This window comes from Centropristis striata, chromosome 12 (assembly GCF_030273125.1).
Source record: "Centropristis striata isolate RG_2023a ecotype Rhode Island chromosome 12, C.striata_1.0, whole genome shotgun sequence".
In the NCBI taxonomy this organism is placed as follows: domain Eukaryota; kingdom Metazoa; phylum Chordata; class Actinopteri; order Perciformes; family Serranidae; genus Centropristis; species Centropristis striata.
Genome location: NC_081528.1, coordinates 22,256,511 through 22,269,671, shown reverse-complemented (window position 1 = coordinate 22,269,671; position 13,161 = coordinate 22,256,511). Strand labels below are relative to the sequence as shown.

The 13,161-nt window shown below is 43.5% G+C and overlaps 1 protein-coding gene across 1 annotated transcript in view; it reads left to right on the top strand.

Annotated features, from left to right (window-relative positions):
- The first annotated feature begins 8,542 nt into the window (after positions 1-8,542).
- The window catches only part of efnb1 (ephrin-B1), a 68,554-nt gene continuing 63,935 nt past the window's right edge, over positions 8,543-13,161 (top strand). The window contains exon 1 of the mRNA XM_059346263.1: positions 8,543-9,541. Coding sequence (XP_059202246.1) covers positions 9,426-9,541 — 116 coding nt within the window. The 5' untranslated portion in view covers positions 8,543-9,425. The remainder of the gene's footprint in view (positions 9,542-13,161) is intronic.

The following is a 13,161-nucleotide window of genomic DNA, read 5'->3' as shown; positions in this document are numbered from 1 at the left end:
GTAGATGCAAAATAACTACAAAAAGACACAAAATTACTACAAAGAGACACAAAATTATTAGAGAGGGACACTGAAGACTACAGAGACACACAGCAACCACAAAGAGACACAAAATTACTACAAATGGATGTAAAGCAACCATGAAGTGATATAGAACCACACAAAGATGCATAACAACTACACAAGACAACAACACAAAGAGGCTCAACATCTATAAAGTCTGTGTGTTTTGCTCCTATGTAGGAGTATTTGAGGCCTCTCACATGTCTTTGCCAAACAAAAAAACACAAAACAACTGCAAAGAGAGGCACAACATTCACAAACACACACAAAACAACCAAAAAAGGTACACAGAATGACCACAAAAACACACAAAATCACTCCACATGTACAAAAAAAGGAGTCAAAACGGCCACAAAGAGACAAAAGTGATTACAAAGGTACACAAAACAACAATAAAAACACACAAATAACCACAGAGAGATGCATAACGACTACAAGGAGACAAAATGACTACAAAGACACACAAAGAGACAAAAATGATTGCAAAGGTATACAAAATGACAACAAGTAGATGCAAAATAAATACAAAAAGATGCAAAATTACTACAAAGAGACACAACATTACTACAAATGGACGCAAAGCAACCATGAAGTGATATAGAACCACACAGAGATGCATAACAACTACACAAGACAACAACACAAAGAGGCTCAACATCTATAAAGTCTGTGTGTTTTGCTCCTATGTAGGAGTATTTGAGGCCTCTCACATGTCTTTGCCCGGAGACCTTTTGTCTCATAATCCACCCTCTGATAGCAAGTGCTGGATTTGAAATAAAGGCTCATTCAAAGGCTGTTTCTCTGCAGTCATTATGAGGAACGGCTCTCCATGCAGGGCTTCCTTCCGTACCACCTCTTAAAATATAAATACATGATCAAAGCCGCCGCGGCCTACGCTGTTACACTGCACCTGCCAAGGGAAAAAAGGCAACGCTGATGAGGTTGTTGGGGCTGCGCTCTGATTAGAGGTGGACTCTAAATGGCTCTTAAGCTGAGCATTGAAGAGAGATGAATGGCCTGTTCAGTGTCCCCGAGTGATGATGTCACCGAGGACATGTCAGTGACACCCAGCAGCAACAATGACACGCTGATCCCAGGGGCTTTGGAGCCTGACCTGGCTCTTGACTGATGCAAGTGGGCTCAGACAGGACAGATACCTTTATGTGAGGCATGCAAACACACACACACGATGATCACACACATGCCAAAGCGCACAATACACACACAAATCTTATCTTTCTGCCTGCCCTGGCCATCACCCCGGGCCTTCCTGTTTTTCTCAGGGGCCCAGCTCGGTGGAGTCGTGTGAGGCTATTAGCTCTGCTCGGAGAGCCACTTTGAGGAGTATCTACTGGAGACAGAGGGGTGATAAGTGGAAGATCATTAGAAGCCCTGAGCCGGAGCCAAATAGAATTAGATGACGCAAACCGAAAAGATCATAACACTGGCCAAAATCAGTAAGGACGTTGGGATCACATTAGACACTAAATCCCTCGATATCATTCGGCAACAATAATTTCTTCAGCACGTCAGCTCTGTGGGCTACTTGTTTCAGTTCCAATCCCGCCAAAGAGCGCCAGCGCTCAGTTCAGAAGGGGAGAGCAATGAGTCAGATCCTCTGCTCCAATTATATCTGCATCCTGCAGTCTGCTCTTTTAAAGCAAACACACATCCTCACACAAGACGAAAACACACACAGGCAGAGAGACACACTTTGAAATCCACACTGCACGCATAGCTGCCAAGAAATGCATGTAGCAGTCAGAAAATAACAGACTGGAAAACAGAATCACACACACACACACACACACACACACACACACACACACACACACACATGCACACACACCACTTGAACAGGAGCTTGTTGACCATCACACAGCCAAGGGACTGTGAAGAAGAGGGGGGTGAGCTCACAGAGGTCGCTTTGAAGTTTCTATTCAGGTCTTTGTCCCATTCAGACTGCTGGCAGTAGACATCTCTACTAGAGGCCTGGCCCCTCCCGTCATCACACCGTCCCCTCACACACACACACACACTCAAGAAGAAAAGAAGGCACGTCCGCAGGTCCTGTCCATCACACAGGCCTTAATTAGAGTGGATTCGAATGCACCCTTTTGTACCCTTCTCACTCTCTCCTCTTTCTTTAACCCCCACCCTCACTCATTTCACTCTCTTTCACCGGCTCCCACCCTCTCTTTTTCTCTCATTCCTCCCTCTCTCACCCTAACCCTTTTTCACTTTTGTTGCCCTCATTTTCTTGGCAGGGAGTGAGGCACCTCTCCAGACGTTTTCTTCTCTGTGCCTTGAGCCCCCTTCTATCCCCCTCTTCTCTCGCTGCTCTCCCCCTCCACCTCCAGTCTGGAAGCTGAGTGTGACCTAATGTTTGACAGACAAGTAGCCTTGGAGAAAAGACTCATCTATCAGAGGCTTGTAATTCTATTAGAATGGACAGAACATCCCCCCCAGGCCAGCATTTGGCATATTCTCCCCATCAATTTAGCTCTTCTCTAAACCCTCCGGGCCACCGGCCTACAAAATGCAGTTTACGCTAACAAATAATCACAGTGAGTTAATAACGTGTGCGTGTGTTGGCGTGCGTGCCAGCATGTCCTAACTTTATATCTCTTTTTTTTTTTTGTTCATGGGGAATTGTTGAGCGCAGAGTTCTTTGATATTAAGCATCAAAGAATAATTTCTCTTTTCAAATTCTAATCTCATCTGAGAGGCTGAAAAAGGTATAATACAGAGAACTGTGGCGAGTTAAGATAGGGGGATCAGAACCAGCTACTAATCAGGATTGTTATCGAGATCCCCAGATGTTTATATGTAGACAAAGATAGTTACACGAAACATCCATTGTCGTGGCTTGTTATCAGACCTAATTACTGATATGATAGGAGAAGAGTAGAGAGGAGAGGAGAAGAGATGAGGTTTTGCTTACATCTCCTGCTGGGATGTTAAATCGAGGAGGACATGTTTAGCGCAGATTGTTATTTGTCTGTAATCAGCGCTTTCCTGTCAGTCATGAGGGCTGAGATGAATAAAGGAGAGGAGGTGGAGTGAAACAAGAAAAGGAGAAGAGAGAGGAGGAAGACGTCTGGACAGCAATCAAGCGTACCACAAACAGGAAATGTAAGTCTGAGGACGCCCCAGCTGTTGTGTTTGGCCTCGCTGCTGTTGCAGTTGAATCAAAGCAGCAGGAATAGCTCATACGACAACTTTTCATGTGTCAGTCGCTCAAAATAGTCCGTTTACATTAACAAAACTTTTCCCACTGTTTCAACCAGCCCAGTGTTTGGAATGAGTCCATGTTGTTTGCATCTGTGCCCTTGTGTTTCTATTAGTGAACACTTTACTGTGCGTGAGACGGACGGGAAACATGCTGCTGAGTGCTTTTGTGAGTGTGTCTTTGTGAGGATGTGTTGTCTCAGTGGTTAATGGCTATTCGATATTGATTACAGCTGGAACGTACAAGTCACATGTTCCTCCTCCTCTCTAGATAACGAGGGTTAACCACTTGACCCCGTGCATGCCAAAGGGGCTCCGCTCATACCTGGATCCATAGCCCCGGTCGAAGCCACATGTCCCACAGCTCCACAGAGGCCGCAGCCCTCTGGTCTCCAGCCCGGCCTGTAGATCACGGCCGTGTCATGGAGCCACACCAGGGGGAAATGCGCCAGACTTCATTAAGGGCAGATTAAAAGCAAGAGGAGGCCACTTTAACTGTGATTTATTTTCACTGTGAGGTTGCTGGGTTGAATACAGGACCGCAGCGGCTTCATCCCGGAATGATGATGTCATGGTTTCAGTGTTTGCGAAGTGTAAATAACAGATTGGGAAGGAGCTATGTCCTCGGCAGCAGGGTTCATCTTGGAGGTTTCAGAGGAAGGGAAACAAAAGCCACAGCTAGATGACTAACTTCTGAAGAGCTGAAACAAATCAGTAGACGATGAAGACAATATTAATCTGCAACCATCTTGTTAATTGATAATCTATTTAGTCATTTATCAAGTAAAAATGCTAAATATTCTCTCTAAAGTAGAAGATTTCTTGCCTCCCTCTCTTTTACATAATTATAAACTGTATATGTTTAGCCATCTTAATGGCTGTTGCTCCACCACTTTGGTCCTGACTGGAATATCAAAACTACTGGATGGATTGCCACAAACTTTGGTACATGCATTCATGGTGCCCAGAGGATGAATCTCCCTAAGTTTGATGATCCCTTGGTCTTTTCAATAGTGCACCCACAAGGTTAAAATGTTTGCTTTTTAGTGAGATATCTAACCAACTATTTTATGGATGGCCATTACATTTGATATAGATAATCATGGTTCCCAGAGGATGAATCCTCCTGACTTGGGTGATCCCTTGATCTTTTCATTAGTGCACCCACAAGGTTAACATTTTTTGTTTTTAGTGAAATATCTTGCCAACTATTTGATGGATGGCCATTCAGTTTGATATAGATAATCATTGTTCCAAGAGGATGATTCCTCCTGACTTTGGTGATTCCTCTACATTTCCTGTTTGCCACTGGCAGGTTGAAGTTTTCACTCATTTTGTGAAAAGTGGCTTAGCCTCCAGGACTCAAAAGTGAAGCCAGGGTTGGAGTGCCTTAATCCTCTATTCTTTCTAATGGCCAGCAGGGGTCCGTGGTATAGAAGTCTATGAGAAAATGACCCTACTTCTCACTTGATTTATTACCGCATTAAACCTTTCTCCTAATGTGTTTATGGTCTCAATCACTAGTTTGATTTTCATTTTGTAAATTATGGTCCAATTTAGAGTAAATTGTCACTGTAACTTGTGATTGACAAGTTGCTACCACAGCAAAATGTCAGTCAAGGATTCTATTAATAATAATTTAATAGGTTCTTGCTGTTAATCAGAATAGAGGCGAAAGCAATTCGTATTCATGAACTATGCATATTTAATAAGCTGTGAACTTGTCTTTGAGTGCTGGCCATGTTTTCCTCTTTGACCCTTTCACATTGTGTGTTTTCAGTTTATAACAACATTTTGGTCATCTAAAAACGTCTTGTTCAGCCTTCTGTTGTACTAAAAGACACTCTAAGGAGTTGGCTGTTCATATTTTCTGGAAGGTAGATTTTGTTTAATGCCTGTTTTACGCTAGCTAGAATTAGTTTCTCAATTAATCAGAGTTAACATGAATCAAGTGTTATCTGTTAAGTTAGTGTTTGCCTAGCCCTTCTGGAGTGGTAACCTGGGTAACATTCCTCCCTTTCATCCAAATATTCTGGCTCCAAAAAAACAACATGGGGGCAGCCTAAATGCCAAACTCAAGGCTTCAAAGCAATAGTCCCTCAAACCAATGGGTGACAAAGTTGTGGAATGTAACTAAGTACTTTTACTCAAGTACTGTACTTAAGTGCACTTTTGAGATACTTGTAGTTTACTTGAGTATTTCCATTTCATGTAACTTTATACTTCTACTTCACTGCATTTTGAGGCACATTTTGTACTTTTTACTCCTCTATATTTAGCTGGCAGCTTTAGTTACTTTTCCTGTCAAGATTTAACATGAAAAACATGATAAATGTAAAGAGATTGGACATTTAAAAAAAAACTAAACCTCATAACAGTATATTAAGTAGTTAAAATGAGCGCTGTCTTTACAAAATTAAATCTGCTTACATAAATGCATCAATACAAATAATCTAATAATACATAGTTGCCCATGACATTTTGTTTTCAGACACAATCCTCTGTTAATTGTGGTTGCATTTCAATGTGGTATGTTTGGAAGAGATTGATTAATAAAGATATACACTTTATCTGTCAAGAATAAATCACATTGTCACAATCATTTCATGGAAAGAGGTAAAAAAATATTTGATTCCAACTTTATGGGTGACCATGTATTTATAAAATATATATAAAACAATCTAAGGGGGTGATACTTTAAGTACATTTTGATGCGGATGCTTTTGTACTTTTACTTCAGTAAGTTTTGAATGCAGGACTTTTACTTGTAGTGGAGTCATTTAACAGTGAGGTGTTAGTACTTTTACTTAAATAAGGGATCTGAAAACTTCTTCCACCATGGTGGCTACATCAACTTCTCTTGTACAGTCTATGGAAATGTCTCAGCACATACTACAGTAGATGGCTGGCCCAGCATTTGGAACAGATATTCATGGTTCCCAGAGGATGAATCCTTATGACTTTTGGTGCCTTTTTTCTTATAGTGTTGACCTTTGTGTGCTCAGGTGAAATGTCTCAACAACGATGAGAAAGACCACCATGAAATCTGAGTGATGTCACACTGGTGTCCCTCAGGATGAACTGTAATCACTTTGGGTATTATCAACAATGAAAATAATCTTTAGCCCTGCCTGACTCCATTATGAACAATCTGAAGAGCGTCTGTGTATGAGCTTCTGTGGTATCAAAGTACATTCAGGCTATTTATAGAAGCACTAATCACAGCCACCTATACACATTAACATGATGACCTCATTCCTTGGAAATGCCACTATTTCATAGGTGGCTGTCAGACGGGGGGGAAAAATCAAATTGCCTTCCCTGTGTGTGTGACTGAACATGAAAGCTCAGCTCAATGCACCTCTTTGTCCTTACATTTCCTGCAATGTGTCACGTTGCGCACAGCTTTTATGTTAATCCAATATCTCTTACACATCCTCCATAATCATCTTGAAACGCATTATGATGATGTGTTATTCTTCTGCCACGTGTACTGTCGTAAAATATTTGTTCTGATTGCTTTTCAAGGCAAATGTCTGTATTGTGTTGTGCTTGGCTAATAATGTGTTTTTGATTCTGCTGTTTCCAGGCTGTGGTTTGAACACACTCTTACAACAACAGCGTGGTATGTCCACCATCATCGTCCTCGGAGCCATTTTCCTATTGGCCCGCTCGGTTTTGGCCGCAGCTGTGGCACCCGTCAAAGTTGTACACAGGAGGCGTCTCATTGGCTCGCAGCAGATCAGGTATCTGCCTGTGGCCGTCTGATTGGCCGTAGGGGGTATCAGGTATCCCAGACGTCCTGGCCATCAGCAGGACATGCCAGCTCTGTGGCAACTGGCCGGTGTTTGCTGTTACTATGACAACACTCTGACAGCTTTAAGCCAGGCTTGTGAGGATGCAGCCATGGCAAAACTCCAGCAGCACTTGTAGCATAAAGATCAACTTTATGACCTCTGCAGGCTTTTTCTCTCCCCCTCTCTCTCTCTCTCTCTTTCCCCATGCACCTAGGAAGTAGGTGAGCCAGAAATCTGTGAAGCCATGACACTCCTGCTTCTGCAGCCCCTGTTATCACACACACATTAACACACACACATACCTGCATATAAATACTCATAATTAGAGTGCATAATCATTTGGGTTTGAAAATGATGTCAAGCTCATTGTTTCATCGAGAATTATGGGCTGTCAAGTCACAGCGGGATGTAATAAAAAATCATTTCAGGGACCATAAGACATGTCTTTAAATGTCGCTTATCTTTCCTTTCCAATTAAAGTGAAATTCCCCTCCTGAATTGATTTCATCACAACCATTAGGGGGCGGCATTGATTGAATAAATGCACCAAAATTAAGAGAAGCTCTCCTTCTCCTCTCTCTCTCTCTCTCTCTCACACACACACACACACACACACACGCACACATGCATACACACACGCATACACACACAAAGGGGGCACAGACATGGACATGATCAATTATGTGTCAAGCATTTCTTCCTCAATGAATGAATGGCCCAATGACTATAGGCTACCGACCGTCTATTGTCTATTGACACTGGAGACTAAGTTCTCAAGCAGTTCATTATCCCAAAAGGGGACAACTAGAAAGAGATCCAAAGAGACCATTAATCATCATTGCTTTCAAAGAGGAGAATGGAGAGGACTGAAATAACAGATACTGTAATTCTATACAGTAAATTCTAAGGATTCCTGTAGGTTTTAACACTGAAATTATAGCCTTGTTTAAATGGGAAATATTACAAATTCATTCATCCCACCCACCACAGACATACTTATAATTCCCTATGGGCTGATTTTGATAGGTTTATATTATAAGAATGTTATGGCTTTCATGTTAAGTCCTGGATCTACAGGGACAAGCAGGCCCCGGGTTTAAAGGGGCCAAAGTTTTCCTCCTGTAGCCACTTTTACGCACGCTCCAACAGCCTATCACGCTCGCCTTCCTCACCAAAGCTTTCAGTATGACGAATAACTCCAAAGTCCATTTCAATTTGGGTCGATGGCTCGGGCCGTGGTGGAGGGGGAGGCGGGGGTGGAGATGTGGGGTCAACCCAATAACAGACTCCCTCCCCCCTTCCCTCCTCCCACCCCTCCACGTCCCCATAAATGCCTTCGCTTCCTGCTTCCAAGTTCGGACAGAGCGCTGTGATTGGCCGCGGCTCGCACTGTGGGCTGTCCCCCTCCGCGCTCCTCTTCGGCTCGGGTTACAGTTGAGCTCGAGCTGCTGCACTTACCGGAGCGCGGAGAGTGTTTTACACGGTTAGAAAAAAAAACATACCGGCATGGAAAGGTTGGCGAGCGGATTTTAGAGGCACCGAGCGGGCTGGTGAGCGGGTCTAACCTTTCCTCGGCACTTTTCTTTGTGTGTGTTTGTGTATTCGAGCAAAGGGAGACGTACAGTTTATTTACGCACCGGACACGCAGCATGTCCCAGTCGGACTAGAGGCTGCTGGAGCGCAACACGCACGCGGAACGGCGCTGAGAGCCGGGAGGAATATTTACAATAGAAACTCAAATCCTTTCGCGGAGAAGAATAGCAAAGGGGGAGGAGGAGTGAAAGATAACACTGGAATGAAGTGGACCTCGGGATTCCCAGCGTGCTGCGGAGTTGTGACTGATGGATGAATGTGGTCATCTGTAGGCTATATACAGCGACAGGTACAGACACCATCAGGGGAGCTCTGACAAAAGACTGCGCTTCATCGGCAGCCGCATCGCTACAAAATTCTGTCTCCTAAAAAAAACTGTGCGACTGCTCAGATCTGTTAGATCGCACTTGAGATCGCATCGCTGACTTGTCTCTCCAGAGTAAGGAAGGTCGCGAAGGGCTGTTTTTGTCTCAGCCACAGGTCAACCAGGACACTCGGGGCTGCCAGATCCGATCAAGAACCGGGGGGCTTCTCTTTTTTTTCGCAGTTCAGTCAAGGACACGGGGGTCTGGAGCAGATTTTTTTAAAAGGTCGGACAGAAGGACATGTATCTGATATCGACCTCACATGCTCCCGACTGATCGTTGCTCACCTTCCCACCGGGCGAACCACACATAGAGGCTGCCAGGCGCACCGTCCGACGCTCCGAGTTATCGGCTCACTGTCTGTTCACCGATCAGAATGGCGGGACTCGGTTTTTGGAAGTATTACCTCTGGATCTTTATTTTAATGTGCAGGTCGGCGCTACCTTCTGCAAAATCGCTGGAGACTATAATTTGGAGCTCGCAGAATTCCAAGTAAGTCTCGTATTTCATTTGTACAAGCATGCCAAAGTCGCTGGGTGTGTGCGTAATGGTGGACTAACATTACTGGAAAAGTTGGCATTGTGTGCAAAGCTGGGTTAAATGTTCTGTTAAAAAGAACATCATGCTTTTAGGTTTAATTGTCTTTTCGAACTGCGCCGTGCAGTTTTGTGTTGATTTATTTCTCAGTGGGGGATTTCCCAACACCAAAGAAACACAGTAGGAGCAGGCTTATACAATGTACAGTAGGCCTCACTTAAAACACAATCATAGACTGTTAATTATAGCAATTTATGATAATGTCACATGCTTTTTTTATGACCACACAGAGGGCAAAGTCTGTTTGGACACTTCAGTCACTGCTATCAGAGTTGTGAGAGTTTGCCCACTTATTCCCTATAATTTCTTATAATTAAGTGTTATTAGATGAATTGATATTAAAAGTCAAAGGAAAGTGTGCCAAGGTTTAGTCCAGGATATTTCTCCTCTCTGGAGCCCTAAACATGGGCAGCTCGCCTTCTTGTGTGGGGGCCACACTCCCTCTCTCTCCAAGTTTGAATTCTGTTTGCACCACAAAAATGTGTGATAAGAAGGCTTCACATATCAGAGGAAGCAAATGCATGAAACGAATTAAATTTTTCTTAATTGTCCTGGCTTGGATCCAGGCTCATTTTCCCCACATCAAACCAAGGGCAAGTTTCTCAAAAGCAAGCAGCTGTAGCCAGACATTTTTCTAAAGATTCATATTATTCCCATCAAAACAAGCGGAGTGAGCCCAGACTGCTGATAATAAAATACGCTCTGGTAACAATTATCACCCACTTAGACTTGACTCCCACATTTGCATGATGCTGGAAAGCATACATAAGGGGAAAATAAACTAAAAGAGGGGAAAGGAGGAAAGAAAAAGCCTCTCCTGTATTTCTGGAGCCGAGGAGAGCTGACCTTCATTTGAGCTCACTGCACCGAGGGGAAATGGAGAGTAGCTCGACCAGCTTATAACTAGAACTTACTCATTCAAGTGAATCCATGATTTATCCCCCAAATGTCAGATGTCATAGGAGCTCGTTGTGCAGTCAGTGGGTATGAATATTGCTGCCATGTTCACTGGAGTGTGTGTGGATATGTGTGTGTGGCCTGGTCCTAATGGTGAGACTACGGCCCATCAGCTTTTATTTGACTATAGCTGCAGAGGTAGTGGAACAAAGAGCGTCATCAGACACATATATGACACACACATATGTATAGCATGCACAAAAAGCCCACATCCTGTGTCAGTCATGGGTAGACAAATTTTAAAGAAAAAAAAAGCTTCTGAGACATTTATTGATTGATGATGTCACCTGCAGGGAATGTCTTAGAAGGTTGCCACGCTGGTTTTAGGGGGATTGGAAGATGATTTCTCCATCTGTTTCTCCGCCCGGCTCCTTGTAAAATCCCCATGCCGGCCGAATATTTCATAAAGTTCACAGTGGAACAATAATGCACTCTGCAAAGTGTTCTCTCAACCTAATTATCCTGCTGCTCTGCGCTTAGAAAACAATAGACAATTATCTTGCTGTGTGCAGGCTTTGCAATAACAAAAGACAAACCTGTTTTTCTTCTGAAATGTATCTGTCAGCAGCGGTGTCTGATAGGCAATAAAAAAGAGAATACTTGTACAGCAATCAGCATCTGTCTTCACTGTTTGTTGTTTTAAACTCCATCTCCCTGTCTTGGCCTATATATTGCTCCATAGTGATAACACAGAGAGAGGCCTATAGAAATGTACAGTACACTATCTGGTGACTTATCTAGATTTACGATGTCTTACTTCCTGTTCCCACTTTGGGGAGCACTGCTGCCTCAGCTAATAAATTAATCTGGCCCTCTGCTCGCACACTGTACCACATACACGCACAGTATAACAATACCAGCGCCTCCCTACAGGCCATGAGTTATGAGACAAAGTATAGGAAACCAGCAGGTTTGGGCCGCTATGGAGTGTGTGTTTTTTCTTTCTTTATGTGTGTGCAGGATCCCCTCAGAGCGTCCCGGCTGTTATGGATTTCAATGTGAGGATGCTATCACTCCCAACTCCTGCATTATCAATAACTGGGGTTTGCTTAATTGATTTCCTCCCAGCGTGCTTGAACAGGCAACATACATCATCGCTGTAGCGCCGTCTTGCACAGAAGAAGAAGAAGCAGTAGGAAGTAAGAGAAACATCCTGAGTTTTGCTGCAGGATGTATCCGACCTTTTTTTTGGTATTTAATTTGAGGCCGGGTGAGTGCAGGAGCAGCCTCGCAGGAGAAGGCTGCATGTGTCACCGTCCTCGGCCCCGGTAAAGAAGCGTCTAACATTTGATCAGAGCAAATCGGATTAGTTCTCATTTAGCTGAGTGGGATTACGCCCGAAAATGTCACTTTGTTATGACTGATCACGTCCCGTCGGTTTGGCTGAAGCTTGCACAGCAATGCACGCGCACACACACACACACACACACACACACACACACACACACACACACACACACACACACACACAGACACTCACTGTGTGAAGGAATTCTGCAGGGATGCCAATTTAATGATAATCTGACAAGGTTGCTATGAGTGGTTCCTGCACGTCCTCTAACCCTCCTTAGCTAATATTTACCTCATGACCCCGTAGCTACCACACAGCCTGTTTGCAGCAGCTTAGGAGACAAACAAAAATGATGGGAAGAGAGGTGGAAAATAAACTCGCACACCTCAGAAAAAAACGGCGAGGATAAAGCCACGGGCTGGCCAGGAGTCTTCTGCACTGATTTTGAACTCCTCGCGTTTCGGTGAGGCTTGGAAACGGTTTGCAGACATTTTTTGGCCCCTGTGTCGGGTAAAAACAGGAGAAAAAAAGCAAATGGGGAGAGAGAGGGAGAAAGAGAGAGGCGTTTGTGTTGATAAAAGTCAGCTAAAGCCTGTGTTGCTGTGGGTCTTTACTTACTCATCTTATTTTGCTGGTCGTTGACCTCAGCTGCCTGGCTCACAGTTTAACAGTTGGCTGCTTTGGTTTATAATGTGACTGCACAGTTTAAAGGTTCTGGGATGATGATTAAACTGGATTCGATTAGTACAGTGACATTTAGCAAACTTTTTTTTTCCTAAGTACTTTTCTAAAGAGAGAAAAAAACGTAGAAATGATGAGGTGGCAAGTTTATTGTTAAATAAAGTGTTTCTACTGATGCTTGAAATTCTTGAAAACACTTGAATTTAGGGTAGCACGAGACTGGGAAAAAAAACCTGTGATATGGAAAAAATAGCCTTCAGTTTTGTACATTTTTTATTTAAAATGCATCAATCTGGTAACTTTAAGAGCGAATCCTCCCACACCAAGCTGGTGACCCTGAACCAACCAGTTCAATCCCTCAGACAGACTCTGTGGGCCGCATCCACTAAAAAGTGTACAAATATTATGTGCCGAGCCTACTTGGACTGCAGTTAATGGGAACAACTGATTTAGTCATGGCAGATGAGACCCGTGTGAGTTTTCCTTCTGCATCAAACAGTTGCATCACGTTTTAATTAATTTGTCTTACTTGACATTGCATGTCCTGTGATGTGACTGTTGCACATTCTGAAATTATATTTTGTGC